Here is a 23,047-nt window from a genome sequence, read left to right as displayed (position 1 = left end):
TACGAATCTCATTGTATATCTCTATCAGAGCTCTTAGGTGACCAAGTACATTGTCAATGAGAGTAATATTTTGAAAAGGAATCTTTTTTCTGAGCAGTAGGTCTCAACACTAGATTTAAAATATTCAGTAAACCATGTTGTAAACAGATGTACTGTCATCAAGCTACATTGTTCCATTTAGAGAGCACAGGCAGAGTAGATTTGGTATAATTCTTAAGGGCCCTAGGATTTTAGGAATGGTAAGTGAGTATAGGCTTCAACTTAAAGTCATCAGCTGCATTAGCCCCTATTAAGAGAATCAGCCTATCTTTTGAAGCTTTGAGGCCAGGCATTGACTCCTCCTCTATAGCTGTAAATATCCCAGATGGCATCTGCCTCCAATATAAGGCTGTTTTGTCTATATTGAAAGTCTGTTGTTTAATGTTCCTAACTTCATTTATTATCTTAACTAAATCTACTGCATAATTTGCTACAGCTTCTACATCAGTGCTTGCTGCTTCATCTTGGGCTTTGATGCTAAGGAGATGGTTTGTTCCTTAAAGTTCATGAACCAGCCTTTACCAGCTTCACAGTTTTCTCCTGCAGCTTCCTCACCTTTCTTAGGCTCCACAGAATTGAAGAGAATAGGGTCTTACTCTGAATTAGACTTTCGCTTAATGGAATGTTATAGCTAGTTTAGTCACCTCTATATGCAAATAAAAATTAATAATACAACTATTTAATACAAACCCTGTCAAAAATATCAGTGATTTATTTTTTCATTCTTTCAACAAATTCTTACTGAATTCCTTCTTTATAGGTACTGGCTTTTTGTCCTAGAGTGTTATAATGGAGAGAAAAAACAAAACTAAGGCATGATCTCTGAACTCTTTTCAGGTATACATTACTCGAAGATTCCCATGTATATAAAGTTTCAATAATGAAGTAAGATCTGTTAATGAAAAGTTCACAGGACTGATACTGTGATACTGTGGTACCATGGTACTCCTGTCATATTAGAAGGTATTTTATCATAGAAGGATTTGACCTTCACAAAGGAGTTCTAGGAAGGCTGTCAAACTCAAAATAGATCTGAGAACTAAAGGATGAGGAGCATATATCTAGTCATAAGGGAAGGAAGAGTGTCTGATGCAGAAGGAACAATACGGTGTGGGAGGGAGCATGATGTTTACAAGGACATGAAAGAAGACATGATGGAAATATAACAGGAGGAAGGGGGTGTGGGGTAAGGCAGGTGATTCCATGGGAATCTGAGCTAAAGGACCTTCAACCTCACAGGAAGGATTTTTAGCTTAATTTAGAGGTCATGTTGAACTAGAGAGTTTAAGTAAGATCATTAGATTTGCCTGATGATAAGATCATTTTGGGTTGGGAATGGAATGGAAAGCCAAAAAAAAAATAAATAAATAAAATAACAAAAAACAAAACAGATTTCTGCAGTTGCTCAGTCCTTAGAATGGATAGGGAAAAAAAATGTATATATATATATATGTTATCATCACGTAATGGGGTGGCAGGTTTTTATGAGTAGCCTGTCAAAATGTTGACTGGATTACCATGAAATAGTTTAAAATTGAAGAGGAAGTCTTTCAGTCAGTCCTGTGATATGTCAAATAATGAAGGGTATAGCTGAGACTAGGAATTGGGTCATTAAAGAAGCTTCTCACAGTATGTCAGAATGGGCTTATTGATCTCCCTTGGTTTAAAAAACCCAGACTTTCCATGGGTTAGTAAATGTCCAACATGGATTTTTTTCTAGTCTTTCCATTGGGTAGAACTGGAGCCTGGCATATGGCTGAAATCCTAACAGGTGCTCCTGGCCTCCTCAGAGGAAAGGCAGATGGCCATAAATGTCATCTCTCAATGTCACCCAAGGAATCCCAAAAACCTTGTCTCGGGGAGGAGTAAGCAAAATGTGTTTTCCACTGGACTAAGCATAATTGTGCTAAAATTATTAAGTAAAATGTATTAAGCACATAAATAACATGCATAGCCTCACTTGGTACTTGTATTGGTCTTTTTAAGTAGGTGTATGGTTATCCACATTTAGTCAATAGAGACTGAGGCTCAAAAATGTGAGATCCATTGGTCAGTGGCCAAGCTGGCACGCAAACCTTTGCCTCCTGTCTTGAATCCATGATCTTAACCTCTATGCTATGTGAAAAGACTACATAGGAAAGGGTATATGAAATATTGTTTGTTGAGAAGTAGAACCACAATTTGTAAATATTGTCAATATTCTCTGGTTGTAGTCAAAGAGGGGAATTTTTTGTTTTCGTTTTTTTTTTTTTCTCCCATTTGACCAAAGAGAGAGACCCTACAAAAAGAAAAATAGTTACTGGGTTAAAATTGTGGATATAATTTCTCTGTAAAGACATGGAAATAATAAAAACATTTTTTAAAATGTCATTGACCTTCCCTGGCAGCCAATTTACAACCATAAAATAAAGAGAGAACCAAATTTATATCTTGAACGAGATTTCAAATCCAGGTATGAATATTTCCCCTGTGATGTAGCCAAATAGCCCATCACTTTCAGGAAAAAGTTTCTCTTTTCTCATTACCCCACCTATTTAAAATTCTTTTGGGTTTAATCAGCAAGTAAACCTTTCAAACCCATTTTTTAAAAATATTTTATTGTAAATCGTCACAATGATTTCTCTGAATTTGATGTTAGATCAAAGACTTTAACATTAAACTTGGAAATTACTATCATTCCAGAAAATAATGGCTGGAATCATAAAGAAGCTGGCACAGGGATTTTAGAAAATTGTTATGTTTCATTGCTTTGCTTTTTGGCAGTTATGGACCTGAAAAATTTAACATGCTCTTTATTCCCGCTGTCATATGGCTCAGCTACATGCATGAATTCAAAATGGTTTCCATTATTGGAAGGAGACAATCTTATTCCAGAATCAAATTAGGTAACTTCTAATGTTCCGGATAATTGCTAAATTAAGCTCTCCCCACAGATATTTTATGGAATTTTTTTTTTTTTTGCTCTGAAAACCCCATTCATTTTTAAGGCAGCTGAATAAATCCAGTGATAATAAACTCTTAAAGAGATGAATCAGAGAAAGAATATGTTGGTTAGATACAGGGAGAATATTTTAAAAAGAAGATAGTCCCTGCTGAGGTACTGTCTAAGAAACAATATTATTAAGTCCACCCTAGTGCAAAGCAATAAAGAGCTAAACATTTAAGCCAAATTTGATCGGTTGATATGTTACCAGAATTGGGAAAGCTAGTACATGTTCTAATTCAGATTTTCACGGAATGAATTCTAAATGGTGGCACTCAGTATAGCAAAAGACATGCCATGTGAGACTATTTCCACATGTATCCATCATTTAGCTATTGACCCATCAAGTCATAATTTTAAATTAAAATTCTTTTCTGCCACCTTATGCCTCATAATTCGAGATGTAATTTTCAGTATTTGACTGTAATTGCATCAGGGGTCAGCAAGTTATGGTCTGTAGGCCATATCTGCACAGCTACCTGTTTTTGCACAGCCAAAGAGTTAAGAATTATTTTTATATTTTAAATGGTTGAAAAAAATCAAAAGAAGAATGGTATTTCATAATGTTGAAATTAGATGAAATTCACATTTAATTTTACTGGGACACAGTCACACCGATTTATTTATATGTAGTCTATGGATACTTTTTCTGCTGCAATAGCGTAGTAAAGTTGTTACAAAGACCTCACAGACCACAAAACCTAAAATATTTGTCATCTAGCCCTTTATAGAAAATGCTTGCCAACCGCCACATTACATAAATGTTCTACAATATATCACTCTCAAATATGACTTCTGGATTTAGAATTAATATAAACAATTTAGTAGCTTACATCACTTATATGCAAACCATCGTGACAAATGGAGGCATGCCTAGGTACATGTAATTGGAAGACTTCTCCTTCATTAATAGGAGTCGGCCACACTGAAGATTTTCTAGAAATGTTTGTATGATGGTACTTCTTTCTTGCTTTTCTCCTGCCTCCCTGGCTATTTCTAATCATATTCTTTCAGAGTATATAATCTCCTGCTTCACTGTTACATGTCCATGTTCCCCAGTTACACAGTTTAATATTTGATATTTGCATTTGCTAGACACATTTGTCCTTCACTAATCTCATCATCAATAGATGATGTTATTTATAGGATTGTAACACCCAAATCTGTCCCAAGACCTGTTCTCCCTTCTAAATACCAGACCTACAAATTCCAGAGACACTGAGTCTCTCCTCTGAGTGTCACACTCAACAGAGTTCACTAACTTCTGGTTCTTACTCCTGCCAAAAGCACACCCCTTTCTATAAAAAAGCATTACTGCACACATAGCAAACATCTAAAAGCATTGGCGCCATACTAGAATCTTTCCCTTTTCCAGTCGTCCACACCTCTGGTTATACCCTGCGGATTGTACCTCCTTGCTGTCTCTCAAATCTGCTGTTTGTTCCCTTTTCCACTGCCACAACTAAAATCCACTTTACCTCTTTTCTACATTATATTCACCTCCCATCTAATCTCCTTGTTTCTGTTTTGCCATGCAGCCCGAGCTATGCTTCCAGAGAGATGTTGCTAAGGCTCAGTTATAATTAGTCCTGACCTTTCTCCATGATCTAAATGGCATTGTTTTGTGCTTCCATTGCACTCTGAGAATATCTTCTTAGCAAAATGCATATCACATCCTACTGCTGTATATGTTGTTATCACTACACTGTCCTGCACCTCAACTGTATTTTAAAACGAGTCTGTTCAACTTGGAATCCCCACTACTAAGGCTGAAGCAAGCTGGTCCCTAGTAGATTATCCATAAAGCTAATTAAAGTTAAGTAGATCAGGTTATTTGGATCCACATTAATATTAGGTTTCAGCTATATGTTTTGGGGGGGCATATAAGAAGGTGCTGGGCATTCAGTCTCTCAGTCACTCAGCAGATTGTTAATGACCCTACCCCTTAGAAAGAGAAGTGAAATGACATATAGACCAGGGCTTCTTGAATTTAAACATGCATATGAATCACCTGGCTGTCTTGTTAAGGCAGAATCTGATTCAGGTCTGGGGTGGGACTGAGGAGTCTGCATTTCTAACAATGATGTCAGTTGTCCTGGATTGTGAACCAGAACCAAAACACTAGAGTGCAAGAGAGTTACCTGTAGGGGAATTTTTATTTTTACTGATTTTTTTAACACTTGTACGAAAGCATAATATATGCACATTGGAAAAAATAGAATGTACAGAGTTCCAGGAAAAGTAGCTAGCCTCTGTCCCATTATTTCTGGATCACTAGGTCCCTCTTCGATTCTTTGGCTCTCTCTTCTGATCTTTTACTGCATGCCTTATATGCTTTTACTGCATGCCTTATATGCTTTGCTATAATTTTTTGACCTATTAGTTTTAGGTATATTCAACTTACTTTATGCTATAGAAAAGTGATTTTTATTCCATTTAACTCTCTTACTAATAGTTAATATGTCCTGAGTGGTTTTTATGTGCCAAGTAACATTCTTAGCATCTTGTGTGCATTGATCCTTTTAATCCTTATTAGAAACCAATGAAATAGACACTATACTAAAGTCTCTGTAGTACTGATGAGGGAAATGAATTATAGTCATTTGCCCAAAGTTGCCACATAGGAAGTGGTAGATCCAGGCAGTCTGAATCTTAACCATTATGCTGTTCTACTTCTGGACCAATATATAATAATTTTATTAAAATAAATATAAGATATATAATGATGAGATAATGAAAATGTTGTCAACTCTAGAACCAAGTACTCACACACAATTACATTTTCTTTCCTTTAAAGATTTTAGAATATCTTTTTTTCTTTCTTGACAAAGTCTCATGATAGTAATTCTCCTTTTCTTAAAGCTCCACCATATCAACCCATCTGTTATCCCCACTCCTCTTCTTATGGCCAGAACCCTTCCCTGCAGGTTTCTTTCTAGATTCCTTGCAAATCTGTCCTCTTAGGTGGCAGTTGGATCTGCTGTTTGTTGTTGTTGTTGTTAATAATCTTAATTTTTAGAGCATTTTTAGGTTCACAGTAAAACTGAGGGGAAGATGCAGAGATTTCCCATATATCTCCAGCCCTCACACATACATAGCCCCCCACCAGCCACATCCTCCACCAGCATGGTATCTCTGATCCAAATGATGAACCTATGTTAACACATCTTAATCACCCAAATTCCATAGTTTACATTAGGGTGTATTCTCTGGGCTGGTTTCCATCACTATAACATAAAGAATATTTTCACTGCCCTAGAAATTCTCTGTGCTTTATCTGTTCATCACTCTACCCGTTTCTTCTTTTTACTGTCTCCATAGTTTCACCTTTTCTAGAATGTCATATAATTGGAATCATATAGAATGTATTCTTCTCAGATTGACTTCTTTCACTTAGTAATATGCATTTAGGTTTCCTCCATGTCTTTTCATGCCTTGACAGCTCTTTTCTTTTTAGCACTGAGTAATATTCCTTTGTCCATATGAACTGCAGTTTGTTTACCATTCACCTATTGAAGGACCTCTTGGTTGCTTCCAAGTTTTGGCAATTGTGAAAAAAGCTGCTGTAGGGAGTTCCTATTGTGGCTCAGTGGTTAATGAACCTGACCAGTATCCAAGAGGACGTGGGTTCAATCCCTGACCTTGTTCAGTGGGTTAAGTATCCAGCATTGCTGTGACCTGTGATGTAGACCAGCGGTTGTAGTGCCAATTCATCCCCTAGCTTAGGAACTTCTATATGCCACATATGCCACAGGTTCAGCCCTAAAAAACAAAAAAGAAAAAAAAATACTGTAAACATCTGTGTATAGGTTGTCTGCAGATGTTAAGTTTTCAGGTTTTTTGGATAAATACAAAGAATGCACATGCTGGATCATATGATGAATGTGTTTATTTTTGTAAGAAACCTCCAAAGTTATTTCCATTTTGCATTCCAAGCAACTATGTATGGGAGTTCCTGCTGCTCCACATCCTCCCTGGGGTGTTTGGTGTTGTCATTGTGACCCCTGCTTTTTGAATCTCTTTCTTAGCTCACTCATTTGTTTCACTGGAGAACACCCTCAAATATGTTTTAAAGGGCATATAACAGGAAAATTTTCTAGATCCTGTTATTACTGAAATGTCTTCATTTCACCCTTGTATTAAATCAATACATTGACTAAGTATAGAATTCTAAAATTAGCTTTTCCTCTGGGATTTGAAGGTGTTTCTCCATTTCATCTAGCACTAATGTTTTCGAGAAGCCTGATGCCATGCTGATTTTTACTTTTCTGTAAGTGACCTGTTTGTCCTCTCAGAGAGCATTTAAAATCTCCAAAATAATGTGTGATTTGAGCTGGGCAGGACAGGGATCAAAGTTTGACTGGCAGAAAAGAGGGAAGATTCTCCAGAACACTAACTGGCACAGAGGTGCATAGGTGGAAATTAACAAGGAGCACTTAGGAGATTTGAGAGTCAGCTTTCAGATCCAACTCTTGCACTTATCAACTGGAGAGGTGTAATACTGGTTACAGAACCTGTCAAGTTTTTGTCCCGTATTGTAAAATATGGATGTTGTCACCTACCTCCCAAAGTTGTTGGAAAGATAAAAGTAGATAATACATGATTAAAATCATGGGGAAAAAAGTATTCTTTTGGTATAAGGTAGGAGAGTTCCATGAAGAGAAAAACAGACCTACCTTTGTTCTAATTTTATCAAAATGCTTTGACAAGCCCTTGTGTGGGTGGATGTGGCGTCCACAGGCTGGGTGTTAAGTATGATGTTCAGGTAGCATTGAGTAAGAGAAGCATTACTCTTCATAAAAAAAGAGTAGTGGAAATATTCAATACTGATGGACAAGGACTAAGAAAGAAAATATCAATGAGTTGGGTCAAATACAACCTGGAGAATGAGTCCAAGAAGACTCTCTTCTTTTCCTTGATTTAAGTTGGATGAAGGAAAGTCTTTGGAGAGAACACAAAAACTGGTGGGACTAAATACTATTCACTGTGTGCTATCAGATATAAACCCCTCTTCTATCCCATTTATGAAATCATTCTTCAATTCTGTGCACTTCAGTAGTATTAACTTTTATGGGAGTTGACTTTTTTCAAGAGCAACTCAAAGAGATGGATGAAATAGGTAGCTTCTGAATAATGGGTATAAAGCACTTAGCATAATACTTGGCGCACAGCAAAAGCCAAATCTTGTTACTTTTTTTTCTTGTTAATATTACAATAAGAGGTACAGCTGTCATTCCATGCAACCCTGGAAGTGTCATAGAAACAAGAAAACTGCCTTGTGATCCTTGATCTGGTCTCTATGTATGCATCTTTCATATTGAATAATTATAAAACTGAAAGTGAAATCAACTTTGTTGTTTATATTTTTAGATGTTCCCAATCTTAACCTGCAATAGGAAGATAAAAGTAGAAAGAACCCTAGAACTTTTGCTGCTGTTGGTTTTCAGGGGAGTAGAGGTTAAATAGAAACGAAAAGTTTTTATAGAAGGACACCATCCTAATTCTGACAGTATTTATCTTGCATTCTCAGCAATGCCCTTCTACCTTTGTGCAGCTATTCCAACTTTAGGAGTCCCATCACCATTGCCTATGGTTGCCCACAATTCTCTCTCAATTACAATATCAGATTCTCTTCCAAACTAAACAGTCAAAATCAGGTTGTGAAATGCCTTTCCCATAGCTTGTGCTCAATAAATACTTTGATATATTCAGAAACAACCAAGAAGTAACTACCTGACTCTTACAAGAGATGAACACACTTGAAGTCCCCTTCATGGATCAGCAATTAACAAACATGCATGACTGGGATCCATGAAGATGTGGGTTCCATCCCTGGCCCTGCTCAGTGGGTTGAGAATTCGGAGTTGCCATGAGCTGTGGTGTAGGTCACAGACATGTTTCCAATCCTGAGTTGCTGCGGCTGTGATGTAGGCCAGCAGCTATAGCTCAGATTTGACCCATAGCCTGGGAACCTCATATACCATGGGTGCAGCCCTAAAAAGTTTAAAAAAAAAAAGGAAAGAAAGAAAGAAATGAACACACTCAAAGAGAGCCTAATGTTTGGTTCATGTTTTCAGAGTGCTGAGACATCTTTCAAGGGATAAAATTTGCTCCTTATGCAGTATTGTTTTTCTAATAGATAACAGGTTCTCAATAATAATAACAACACAAAGAGTGTGGAGGGTTTTTTTTTTGGGGGGGGTTAGGGGTTTTTTTGTCTTTTTGCCTTTTCTAGGTCTGCCTACGTGGCATATGGAGGTTCTCAGGTTAGGGGTCTAATCGGAGCAATAGCCACCAGCCTATGCCAGAGCCACAGCAATGCGGGATCCGAGCCACATCTGCAACCTACACCATAGGTCACAGCAATGCTGAATCCTTAACCCACTGAGCAAGGCTAGGGATCAAACCCAAAACGTCATGGTTCCTAGTCAGATTCGTTAACCACTGCGCCATGACGGGAACTCCAGAGTGTGGAGTTTAAAACAGGCATCTGAGTCATTATCCCATGCTAATGAGGCTCCCCCCTTACCGAACTCCCCCCCCCCAACACACGCACACACACAAGCCATCTGAACCTGTTAAGTTTCTACAGCTTTCTGAAGCCAACACGTGGACTTTCTGTGATTATCATATGAAGAGTTCACGTGGACTGGAATTAGTCTCATCCTTAAAGGAGTAGTTTTTGCTTCTGTTCAAATATGTGAACACCTGTAATTATCAGACAAGGTAACATATGCAAAGAGCCCGGATACACAGTAGACATTTCATGACTGTGAGTTTCCTCCATGTTATCTCCCTTGAGAGGAAAACAGTTGTTTCTCAGCTTTATAAAAAACAGACAAAAAGGATGTAGATTTCATCTTTTCCATAATTAATGTTACATTAAAGAAAGAGTTGTGTACTTTGACCAAGAGGAAAAAAATAGGATGGGCCCTTATCCTACATAAAAACTGTAAGCTACAACTTCACTTTAGTCAATAGCACGAATGAAGGGTCCCACTCTGTCAAGAGCACTAAACGAGACACTGTGATACTTTTCAAAGGAATAAGAACATGTAATTTCTTTCAAAGGGATTGCTAATAAAAAGATAGCTATGATAAAACAAAAATCCAAATAGCTAAAAATACAAAGGGCAAACAAAATCTCATACACAACGAAATGGGGACTTTTGCCTATGCTTTGTCATGAATTGATGCTAGTCTTTTGTAAGTGACTAGAATGATGTATTTCTTCCAAGGTTTTAGTGACAATAATATTACCATGCCCTCTAAAAGATTTAGTCCAGCAACTGTAAATCAGAAATCTGTACTTTCTTACCTTAGCTACTGATGTTTTGTTTGAACCTAAAGTTAATATATAAGTGGTATGTGTTAACTGAATCCTCAAGTACTCATTTAAAAATGGCACTTTTATATAAAAAGATTCATTTTTATTTTCAGCACTAAAAAATAGTCATTTTCTGCTTAGCTTCTATAGCACCATTGAACAAGCTTATTAAATTTATCTTTCTGGACTAACTTACTGAGGGCAGAGATTGTGCTTGTCTATTAAAGGTTCCTTATACATTGTCTGAAGTACGTAGGGGCTCAGTACATTTTGTGGAATGAATAAGTGAATGAATGATGGTGTATTAATTAGATAGAGGAGTATAAATGTCAATGGCATAAGGTAGAGTGTAATCTAAAAGTGAATTGTTAAGAGAGAAAATCTGGTAGAGATCTTTCTCACTCTACGTGGATGGTTCCACTCTGGCATCTTAACTGTCTGGCTATTAGTTCCTCGGTTCGTAAGATAACAAAAATAAAATAAAATCAGATATCCAGAGAGTTTGGGGCTGGTTTTAGCCTGGGCTTTTACAGATAAAATTTATTTTTACGGTATGAAGAAGAACATTGAATCTCCCCAGAATAACCTGATTCCACCAAAGTTAAATAAAATTGTTCATTTATCCAGGTTTTTGACATACTTCTGTCTTTCTAGACTGTAAGGTAAATCGCCATTTCCCAAAAGCCCCAGTGCTGATTTTAATGATCCTGTCCACGTGACATACATTTTTTTTTGTTGTTTCATTGCTATTAGTGAATGACAAGTGAAGGATATTCATTTTAACTTGAAAATGTCAGCTATGCACTTTAAGAGATATATTTTTGCAGCTTTTAATGAGGTGGTGTTTCTTTTTGAAAGAAGTACTCATCTCTGATGCGGGTGCCGTGCAGGTTGACAACCGATATTTAATAAGCGATGGTTCTTGTATTAGTCGCAGTTCTCTAAAGAAAATGTCTCAGATTGCTTTTGAAAAACTCTTAGCGTCACTAGCCCAAAGGCAAGATGTGACCTTTTTATTACATAATGAGAATCATTTATTATCTTACAATGTATCTTAAAGTCACAGACAAAATGCCACTTTGATAATTGCTTTCAATTAGCTTTGAGCATAGCATATATTCATAAAATGTCTTCTCTAATTTAGACTTGAATTAGAGAAAATTGCAGACATAATCTACTTTAAGGTTGTCTCATTTAAGGTGATTCGTAGTTTTATTTCAAAGAAATCAAAATGAGTAGTTTTAGAACAGTCTCTCAAAGTGTTTTAAGCAGGCTTTTCAATATTTGATTCCTTTCTATTACCAATTAATTAACAAATTAGAAAGCTAGTTCATCATTTCTGACCTTTTATGCACGTTAACTTTTGACTTTCATTCTTAATGATTGTTTTGAAATTAAGCCTTGCAGTTCGTGTTGAAAGAGAGAAACAATCTGATTAGCAGGGTAAATAAGGCTGGCCTTGATAGCAAGTACATCTTGATGTTAGGCTATAACTGGGATTCTGAATACTATAATGGTGCACTATTTCCTGTCTTAAATAAATAATACATAACTTATGGTTAATAAATTACACTAGATAATCATGCGGCATGAACAAGGAATTTGGGGGTGTTATTACAAGTGAGGTTAGAGGTAACGTGATACTTAAAATGTAATTTCAATTAAATTTCATTTCTTGTTAGCACCCTGAGCATCGGAATATGGTTTAAATGCGTACTCTTATCTTCCTTAAAAATATTTTTTAAATAATAGAAACTCTAGAACTATGTTTTATACTTGTGTTTCAGTTACTCATGGGATATTATTAACCTTAACAGATTCTCAAAAGTGGGTATCTGGAACTATTTCTACCCTCTTTTTCTTTTTTTTTTTTTCCCTAGATAAAAATTATACACAAGAATCAAGCCCCAATGCTGATGGGCCCTCCTCCAAAAACGGGGTTGTTCTGCTCTCTCGTCAAAAGAACAAGAAACCGAAGCAAGGAATAATCCTGTATCATTTCATTCTTAGAGATCTAATTAGCATAATTGGGCCATGGAACACTTACGCTGGAAATCTTTCAACTATTTCAAGTCTTCTGCTCATGCAAAATCATGGAATTGGTTTAACAGTTTTTGTTACCAAGCTAATGTAAAATCCAGCTATAAGAAAATTTATTGTCTCAGTCTTCAATAGGCATCTCTGCATGAAGAAAGCAGAAGTTTACATGAAGTGATACTGCATATTTTTGTTGCATGCATTCCCATAGATTTTTATGTTCTCTACCCATTATTTCCCCAAATTACATTTACTAACCTGTAAGAAAAATCTGTACAACATAAAAAAAAAGGAAATACCATGGGAAATGTGATTCCCATTATTAATAAGCACTAATTAATAATGCTACAATGATCATAAATACGGATTGCTATACTTTTCCCACTTAGAATCGAACAATATATCAATGATCTCTGACCTTTGACTTGAGGAGAAACTTGTAATTGAAAGATTTTATTAAATAGTTGTCTACTTGCTGTATCTAAATAGTTTTTCTTCAACATCTTAATGCTTCTGAGTGGAATTTAAAATATCAGGTATAAAGTTTCTTGTGATAAAAAATAGGAAGTGGTTTTTATTTTGTTTAGTTCTGTTTTTAATTCCAGACATAAGTGAAAACATGTTACTTGGCAGCAAAGTGTGTTAATATGGCAAGCCTTATTCCTTCCTGCATGTGAATCTAGAAGAAAATTCTTAATCACAACAGTAACCAAATAGATGTTTGAAACTATGTGCCTAACAAACTGTGTTTCCCACCAAAGATTCAGGAAAAAAAAAAAAAAAAGATGCTTGAGAGAAATGGGCTAATGCGTAATTAAGTAAGCATTGTGGAGAAAATTTATGGTTTTCATGATTAATTTGGGGGATGACTAAAACTCTGGAAGAGAATGAATTACACATTAACTATAATTAAAATTCTCACCTTTCGCAGACAATAAGCCATACAACACAATCCAAGCTCAATAGCTGATTTCTTCCTTTTTTGGTTATTAATAAATATGTGTGTGATTTTTAACAGATCAGTTAAATACACTTGAGAAAGTAAATGATTGTATCAGTTCCGTTCTAGTATAAATTGATACCTGTAATAATATGGAGCGCAGTGAAGCCAATCATGCATGTAATTAGTGCCCTCTCCCTCACCTACTCCACTCCCCACTCTGTGACATTTCAAATATTTATTTGGAAATAATGGCCTAGATTGTTAAGTTTTTCATGACATAATTAGTTTCTCTGATTGTTTGAAGAAATCATTGAATAGTATTTTTTAAATGTTTCATTAAGCCTATGATGTGAAATGAAATGCTATTCTGGGCAGTCTTGATATTGTTCATTCATAATGACCTGCATCTCATCATTGCATGTTTTATGTTTTCAGACATGCCATAAGGAAAACGAGTGCTTGAAATGCATGATTTATTAGTTTATCTCTCCACTCTGCATTAAACTACTCATGATTTATCAGTTCTATTTTTCTATTGATTCATTTATCTTTGAATAAAAAATAGCATTTAGTGATTCTGTTGAACATAATCCTGTGCATGGATTTATGGATTTCCAGTGAAGTCGCTATAATTTTAGTTCTTTGATTTGTAAACTCAGCTCACTGTGGTTATATCAACTAGCTACTCTCAAGCAGTGTGCTATAATGGAAGATTATGTATAAAGCATATTTTTTTAGTGTTCCAGGAACATCGGATGGTAAATATCAATCAACAAGTTTAATTGCTTTGAAAATAAAAGCTTTTGAATAAATTAGGACATAATTTAGCATTCTCGGGAAAATTATCATTACAATTGCAAATGTAGCACAGCAATCACTTGCCCCAGTATAATAAAGAAGTTATTTGGCAGAGCAGTAATCTAGACCAAAAGAAATCTCAAGGTAGTAACAACTGCATTACTGACATAATGTTACATAACACACACATTGATTTTGTGTATCTATGGTTACAGGTAATAAATATTTTTACATAAATTGACAAAATTCTCTATGATGGGCAGGCAGGCTTTGTGTCAAAAACATATTCTGAAGCCACAAATTATTTTGTGTTCATTACAACATACAATTATTTCTTGGCTAGCTTTTATGGTATATAGTTTGAAGGCAGCAACAGTTTGTGAATCAATCTGTGCAGTGAAAAGCTGTTGAATAGACAGTGAGATGAGAGAAATCAAACAACCTGTCTATAAGACTTCAGTAATTGAGATAATGGGATGTAGCTTTACTTCAGTGTAGCGATATAGCGATAATTAGTGATAATCATAGTTAGATTTTCAGTTAGTAGGATTCACTGGTACCAATAATAAATGTTCAAATAGGAATCAAATTCTACTTTCCCCCACTCATTTTCTAAAGATACTGACTAGTTTGCCCTTCAAGTACACTACCCTTGGGACTTGGAAAGTAGTTTTAAAAACTTCCTTTGATGGTTTTGATATCAGAGAAGGTATTCACCCCATTTTAATGACAGCTACAAGTGAAAAAAATATATTTTAAGAAAAATTTCAAACTGAAAGCTCTATGGTAGATAGAAATATTAAATACCAAATGTTAGCTTTGTAATCTGGAAACTCTTCTGATGTGTGTATGGGGAGTGTTTGTGTTCTGGAGCAACCTCTTTTCAGTATAGTCAGTATAGTTGCATAAAGATTTATGTGGATGAAGCTCTTAGGTAAAAATTAAACTGAGATTGTAAGGGTCAGAGGTAAAGGGGAAAAGAGATAGCACTTTGCTAAACATTGTCATACACTGAGTGGATAAATAGAGATAGATTCCAAAGGAAACCTGGATAACCGTGCTTCTAACAGAAGAGGAGATGTGTGTGAAGAACCAAGAATTTTAAAGGTCATAACCACTTACATGCATATACCACGTGTCTCTGATGCTAAGAGTGATGGTCAGTTTATTGTGGAAGAAGAACATATTTTGTAGAAAATGAAGAAAATAGAATTTTTAAGCAGTTTTCTTTTTTAAAGATTACGTGATTATAGCCAGGATAAAGCAAAATACTCAGATATTTAGTGTATTCTACTGTAGGGAAAAATTTATATCCAATGAGAATAAATGAATGGCATATATACTTTTGCATTTTGTTCTTTTTTCCTCATTTCAGGGGATGGGAAACAATTGCAGTTTTCAAGGAAGAATCTTTTTTGAATCTCAGACTGCATTCTATTTGAATGAGACAAAACTTTTAAATGGCCACATTCCTTTTTTGTGTCAGGTAATTCACTTTTAATTGGTAATAAAAAGGAAAATGTACCTTTCTTGACACATATAACCCCCAAAGAGCTATTCAAATACAGTATATATACTCTAAATTAAAATATTAAGTTCTTGTAATATATATTGAGAATGTAAAATTTAAATAAACTAATAAAAACTTGCAAAGGAGCTTTTATTTTGTGAAATGTAGAAATTACCCCTTCAATCTCTTACTTTAAGTGTATTCTGTTTAAATAAAATTTGAATAAACATATTTAAAGGAGTCTATATGTCTTTATTGTGTTTAAAAATATGGAATTCATTTAATTATACTATCTTTTTTGTTTGTTTGTTTTGTTTTTTGTCTTTTTTCCTTTTCCAGGGCTGCTCTCTCAGCACATGGAGGTTCCCAGGCTACAGGTCTAATCAGAGCTGTAGCTTCTGGCCTATGCCAGAGCCACAGCAACTCGGGATCCGAGCCACATCTGCAACCTACACCACAAATCGCAGCAATGCCAGATCCCTAACCCACTGAGCAAGGCCAGGGATCGAACCCGCAACCTCATGGTTCCTAGTCTGATTCGCTAACCACTGAGCCACGGAGGGAACTCCTAATTATACAATCTTAATTATTTTCTAAAAAAGTGTTATACACAGTATCCTGCTTTTTAAAATAAAAATGTTAACCATGCAGTCATATGGTTAACAGATTTTGTCTTTTTACCCAAATTTTGTCCATAAGTGAATTCTCCAAGTAATTGACAGTCTAGCCCAGTGACTATCCACTGGGGGTTCTAGACAGACCACCTGTATTTTGTCAGAGAGAAAGGAGCCTGGATATTTGAGTACTGAGTTGGGTGTCATTGAGGATAGAATCATTTATGGTGCTTTAGCCCCAAGTTGCTGCTGAACATTATTCCACCAATTCAGAGATTCCAGGAATGCCAGCAAACCAGATGGTAGAATCGTGGGGACTGAAAGACTAGAGTGAGGGTTCTATGAGGCCTTACACTTAATTTTCTGGATGAACTTGATTTCTAATTTTATTTTGTGTAACAGACCTTAGCAGGTATCTCATAGGTACAAGATAGTCTACAATGGGGCTGTAGAAATTAAACTTTTTTTTTTCTTAAATGATGCAATCTCTTCTCTAAGTATCTTTTCATCTATTGGAAAAGTTAAGTAAATTAATGACCAAGGTAAGAAGCAAGGTAAGTCAAATATATATTTAAGTGAGAAAATATGATTTTGTTGAAAGAATTTTAAAAATCCTCTAGAGAAAATAGATCTGCAAATGGCTTTTCAGGACAACTAGACTTTGACTTGAAGCTAGAAATAGAAGGAATTCCTGAATCAAAAATGACCTAGGGCATAGGGATAGAAGTGAGGTCCTGGATGCTCCATTGCCTCAATCCATAAAAAGATTAGGGAATTTATACAGTAGGCATTTAATTTCTACTTAAAATTATTAGGAAGGAGGAAAAGAAGAGGTATAAGAAGAAGGGAAAAAAATGAAGTAATGAAGGGGAGAGAGAGAATATAAACAAACCTCCAAATTAGAATTAAGTGACTGTCAGAAGTAAGTTTGCATTCTGGAAGAGAGAAAGAAATAACTCCAAGGAGAGTGGCTTAGAAAACCTCAAAGTAATATCTTGCTATTCTACATTTTCGGAGAGTTTTGATGGCAAAGTATTTTAATAATGAAGTAATTTTCTAAACTCTCTAAAACTTAACAGAAAAATAAAGTAGTAGAAAATACTAATTGTAAAATGTGTTAATGCTAAAAGTATAAAAATTAAATATTAAAAAACCCACATAAAATAACAAGCCAAAAATTCATAATAAAATAATAGGCTAGAATAATAGAAAAATCCCTAATAGAATAGTCTAACATCCTACAAAGGGAAGCAGAGCCATAGCAGGTCCCAAAGTCTCTCTTATTCCATTTTTTCTATCCAAACAGCCAGTTGATCTCAGAAAAAACACTGCTGATTAAAGTTGTGTCAATAGTACTAAAATTATGAGAGACTTTATAGCATGTTGTTGAAAAATAGAAAACCCTCAAGGGTTTGTTCACCTCATTTTGGAGGGATTTCTGGAATCACCCTGGTATTTAGTTTTTCTGGTGAATGTTGTTTATGCTCCTTTACGACTTGCACCCCTCTGCTAAAGTTCTTATACTCTGTATTTTAAATGGTTACTTCTTTGATTCTCTCATTAAACTTGAGTCATTTGAAAGCCAGTCTTGAGTCCTAGTCACTACTCTTCCCCTGGGGCCTTCCCATATATTAGATTATCAATTAATCCTTTTTTTTTTTTTTTTTTTCCTGCCATGCCCAAGGCATGAGGAAGTTGCCAGGCCAGGGATCAAAACTGAGCCACAGCAGTGACAATGCAGAATCCTTTAACAGCTAGGACAGTGGGAACTCTGTTATCTTTAAATAGATAAATAACAGACACCCACCTAGACAATTCCCTAGTCACCATAAAATGTACTTCTTGCTTCACAAGAAAAAATATAAAAAGAAAAGGAAAATATAGTCTATATTTGGTAAATCATAAAAATTGAAGTCAGTACCACAAAAGAAGTATTTTATTATCCTTTAAAAATGTTGTCTGAATAAGCTTACACTTCCTCCTAATGGCCTTCTCATCTCTCGTCACTCTGCCCTGCTCGGTAGTACATTTCCAACTTTTCGGTGAATTCAATAGCCAATAGGACACCTCAATTCACAGGTGGGTATTATTGGGCCAGCACAAGGGCTGCATGCCTGTGCCGATAGTGGGCCTAGTGGGCAGCTGTCTTCTGTTTTCCAAGAAATTCTGGGGAGATGGTGGGCAGAATAAGGGGCCGCCCTCAAAATGTCCACATTCTAATCTTTGAAGCCTGTGACTATGTTATGTTTCATGGCAATAGGGAATTACAGTTTTGGGTTAAGGATGTAAATCAGCTGATTTTAAGATGATAGTATTTTGAATAAGCCAGGTGAGCCCAGTGTAATCTCAAGCGTCCTTTAAAGTGGAAGAGTGAGGCAGAAGAGGTCAGCGTTGAAGAGGGATTTGAAGGTGCTGTGCTGCTGCCTTTGAATCCGGCAGAAGGGTGATTACAAGTCAAGGAAGGTGGGCACATCTAGATGCTGCAAAAGGCAAGGAAATAGATTTTTCTCTGCAACCTCTGGAAGGAACACAACGCTTTGACTTCAGCCCTCTGAGACCTGTTTTGGACTTGCGACTTGCAGCACTGTGAGATTGCTTGAAGCCACCAAATTAGAGGTAATGTGTTACAGCAACAATAGGAAACTAAAATAAGGAGTAGGCAAGTAAAATGACCATGTTCAGAGCTGTTGCTACATATTGATGTCTTTTAAGATAGAGTAAGAATTCTCTGACTTTAATCCTTAATATATTTGAATCGCTTAATCCTCACTTAAATGCATTTGGGCTCCCAGAATTCAGTATGCATGTCTCGTCTTGGACCTTGTGTAGATAAATTGATGAGAGAAGGGAAGAAAGGAAGAGAGATTTTATTTCCCAGTTCTTTGTTTTTGAGTGATGCCACTCGAGCAAGAAAAAAGTGAAAATATAAAAGCATCTGTTCTAATGAGACCTATTTTGCTGAAGACAATGATCTCAATTTCTTCTTTCTGGTGATATACTTAATCCTGGTTTTAGTTATTTGATAGTTTGTGATATAATAATATTTCCCTCTTTTCAGGACACTTAAGACAATTTCTACTTTTTGCCTGTAGGAGTAAGAAAATAATAAAAGGTGGCTGTAAATGAGAGGTTTAGAGTACTTCTCTCCAGTTAAATTATTTGTTATGTCTGCCCTACATTTTCCTGCACATTCACTTGGCAAGTTCAGCTTCAACGGGAGCAATAGCTGAACAGAGTTGGTAATGAACTGGCTCCTATGCTCTGGGTCAGAGCCCTACTTTTGCTTTTGGATTGCTATCCCAGTTTGAAGCTTTTGAAGAGTATGCTTGGCAAATGCTAATCAATTCAAACTGGTTTACATTTAAATTATTAGGTGTTTGGAGGGAACAGTAAAATACTTTGCAAATATTTTACAGTGTCAAAGACTTTATGGGCCTCTTAACTTATTCATAGATCAGAATTTCCCAAGTCAAAGGAAAGTTGCCAGCTAGATGAAAACTTAGCAAAGCTTTACCTTGAGTCCTTTTCCTATGTCACGGCCTTTACTATTGTGAGTTTTACACATAGCTATTATTTACCACTCACATACATGAGAGAAATTGATCAAATTAGTGGTCTTTTTGATACAGTTCAGTGACAAAGATTCTCTCCTTGAACTTCAGGCCCCCCTGAACTCTTCCAGCTAGACCTCAACTTTTGTACTTCTTTGTCTTTGTATTGTCTAGGTGTAGCAAGAATCTTGGTAATTCACTTTAGCTGGATTTTGCAGCCTCCAAATCTGATCACTTATGATATCTAATTAGGTTCCTTAGCCCCCAGCTTCCCCCACGTGACATCTGATTACCCTGCCTGTCTTCAACAAGAATGCCCCCTTGCCCTGGATGTTGTTTCTTAGTAATTTTCCATCACTAATACTGATCCTTAGCTTTAAATTCCATTTGCCCATGCTGGCTTTACAGTTGAGTCCAGTCTCTCTCCCCTGTTGTAAAATTCTATTAGCCAGCCAAACTTCAGCTTTACTCTGCAGGCAAGCAGACCCATCGACTAACACTGGATTTTGGTCAAGGCAAGTACAGCATTTATTGCAGGGCACCAAGCAAAGAGTCAAGGAAGCTAGTGCTCAAAAGGTCTGAACTCCCTGATGGCTTTTAGGGAAAGATCTTTAACAAGGTGCGAGAGGAGGTTACAGGGTTTAGGATCAGCTCTTGGGCATTCTTACTGATTGGTGGTAAGGTAATTGGAAGTCTGACATCATCAACTCTCTGGTTGCAAGAGGTCTGAGGTCTCTGTGCTGGTGGTTAGCATGCAATTAACTTCTTCCACCTGTGGGGGTTTCAGTATCTGCAAAACACTTCAAAGGACATGGCTCAGAATGTTATCTATAGCCCTTGAGGAGGAGCTAAAAGCTCCTGACTTTGTTTAAAGGCTAAACTATTACTGTTTTGTCTTGCTTGACTCTTTCTGCATTTTCTCACTTCTCTAATTAAATTTATTCTTTGGAACTTGGAGAAGGTCTAGGAGGCTAAGGTTTTTCTACAAACAAGAAGCTGATAGAGAGCACAGATGGGGGAAGTCTGTCTCTGGAAGGCCTCACAGGGTCCTGTTGCATTACAATTCCTATGTCTATCCTGATAGCCCTCCCCTAGTAAAGTCTTCCTTACCTTGCTTTAACAAGTGTCAGTGAACACTTTTTCTTTAACATTAGTCTTTGGTATAATGACAGTACATTATCAGAGTGTAAGGACTATCTCACAGTACCAGTCATATATAATATTCGCTGATGGAAATTCATCTTGCATTCCAACTGATAGAGATTAAATACAATCAAAAAATAATTTTTAAAAATCAGAATGTAGAAATATTGTTATTGCCGTGCAGAGATTTAAGAAATTAATGATTTGCAGTTCCATAGTACAGGAAAGTTGTAAAAGGATCCCCCCAAAGCCTACCTGAGTTTACCTGTGGCTCTAGAAAGTCCTCTACACACTGACCATTCTCTGCCTGAGAACACTCTCCTGCAAGGAGGCAAACGTGCTGAGGCATGCCTAGGCTCTACCCAGAAGCACAGCCTAGTAATAACACCAAGCTCAACTTTCAACCAACTGGGGATGGGAGTCCACGATAAATGTCCCAGCCTTCCTTGTTCTTAGAGGGCTGACAGTTCAGAGGTGTGGTTTCTGAGAGGCTTGTCAGAGGGACTGATTGCCAGTTGTCCACAGCAGTAGTCCCCTCACCAAAGTTCCCTTCATTAGCTTATCGTGGGCTTCTTATCCCTGTTTTCACTTTTGCTTCCTGGCATTAATCTTCCAAATAAATGACTAACACCCAATCGCAAGCTCTTCTTTGGAGGAAGCTTTGAACTCAAAGACAATATTAACGTCCCACTTAAGCTTGCTGCTTTTGGAAAGAGAATTATATATATCAAAGGTTAAGGGAAAGAGACCACAGGGAAGGGTGTTAAATGATAAACTGAGGCATGTTAAAATAGTTAAGTATTTATTTGAGCAAAAACCAATTCAAATTGGGCAGCATTGAATTTAGCAGATAGAACGGAGCTCTGAGGTGTTGAACAAAATGGAATACTTTCATAGACAGAAGGGAGCAGGTACAAAGTCACAAAAAAAGCTGAGTGGTTATTGCAAGGTTATTAAGGCAAAAAAGCTGAGGGTTAGTGCAAGGTTACTTACCCTGAGTGAATGGCAGATATTTAACTAGTGCTGATGGGGTGATTCTTGATTGACTGGTTTGAGAATCCATTTCTGTGAGAGCTGAAACTACATTTAAGTCTCTATTTGGTGATGAGAAGCTTAGCATAAGCAACTCCATTTGGGGCCTGTTTAGGTTTTTAAACAAAGGTAACATAAGGAGTGTAGCCTACTGGGTAAACCTTTTAAGTGGGAATTGGGTAAAGATGAAAACTGTGTTCAACAAACATACACCTGGTTGATAGGGGACTGTAGCCACTTAGGGCAAAGTGCATTGTTACCAAATGAGGAAACTACACTGGTACTGCCTTTTCATACCATCTTCCAAGAGAAGTGGCAAACTAAGATTTTTATATGCAGGCTTTTGTATACAAAATGCTGTGGCTAACAAACTAAGCAAAAACACATCTATAAATTTTGTTCAGCCCATGGGCTCTTAAGTACTCACTACCTTTTACTTAAGGATTTTTTTCTCTTTGGAAAATGTCAATTGTGTAGTCAGAGGAACTGTTTGTCTACTTCATAATAAGACTCAATACTGTGTAATCCTCAATTTCTCTGCTGAGAAATCTGATCAGTTTTGTCATGGTTTCAACTGAGATTAAATATGCCAAAACTCTTGAACAAATTTAATACATGCCTTTTAAATGCCTCTGGGTCAGGAAGCATCTGTGACTTAAAGTCCACTGTCCTCATGTGAGTTATATTCTAACTGAAAGGGCCATTAAACAATCTACAGGACATTTCAAATGGCAATATCCAGAAGTTATAATTAAAAACTTTCATGAGGCTGTACTAGGGGAACTTAAAAGCAAGCATTTTGGAGTTCCCGTCGTGGCGCAGTGGTTAACGAATCCGACTAGGAACCATGAGGTTGCGGGTTCGATCCCTGCCCTTGCTCAGTGGGTTAATGATCCGGCGTTGCCTTGAGCTGTGGTGTAGGTTGCAGACGCGGCTCGGATCCTGCGTTGCTGTGGCTGTGGCGTAGGCCAGTGGCTACAGCTCCGATTCGACCCCTATCCTGGGAACCTCCACATGCCGTGGGAGCGGCCCAAAGAAATAGCAAAAAGACAAAAAAAAAAAAGCAAGTA

General features: G+C 36.6%; 1 protein-coding gene across 4 annotated transcripts in view; it reads left to right on the top strand.

The window, feature by feature from the left end:
• Window positions 1-13,153, top strand: part of DGKB (diacylglycerol kinase beta) — a 708,921-nt gene extending 695,768 nt beyond the window's left edge. For all 4 annotated transcript variants that reach the window (XM_047753443.1, XM_047753441.1, XM_047753442.1 and 1 more), the window contains one exon: window positions 12,230-13,153. In XM_047753443.1, the coding sequence (XP_047609399.1) occupies window positions 12,230-12,337 (108 nt within the window). In that variant the 3' untranslated portion in view covers window positions 12,338-13,153. The remainder of the gene's footprint in view (window positions 1-12,229) is intronic.
• The last annotated feature ends 9,894 nt before the right edge of the window (window positions 13,154-23,047 follow it).

The sequence above is a fragment of the Phacochoerus africanus genome, chromosome 11 (genome assembly GCF_016906955.1).
Source record: "Phacochoerus africanus isolate WHEZ1 chromosome 11, ROS_Pafr_v1, whole genome shotgun sequence".
NCBI lineage: Eukaryota > Metazoa > Chordata > Mammalia > Artiodactyla > Suidae > Phacochoerus > Phacochoerus africanus.
The sequence above is the reverse complement of the archived record's forward strand: the minus strand, read 5'-3'. Positions and strand labels throughout refer to the sequence as shown.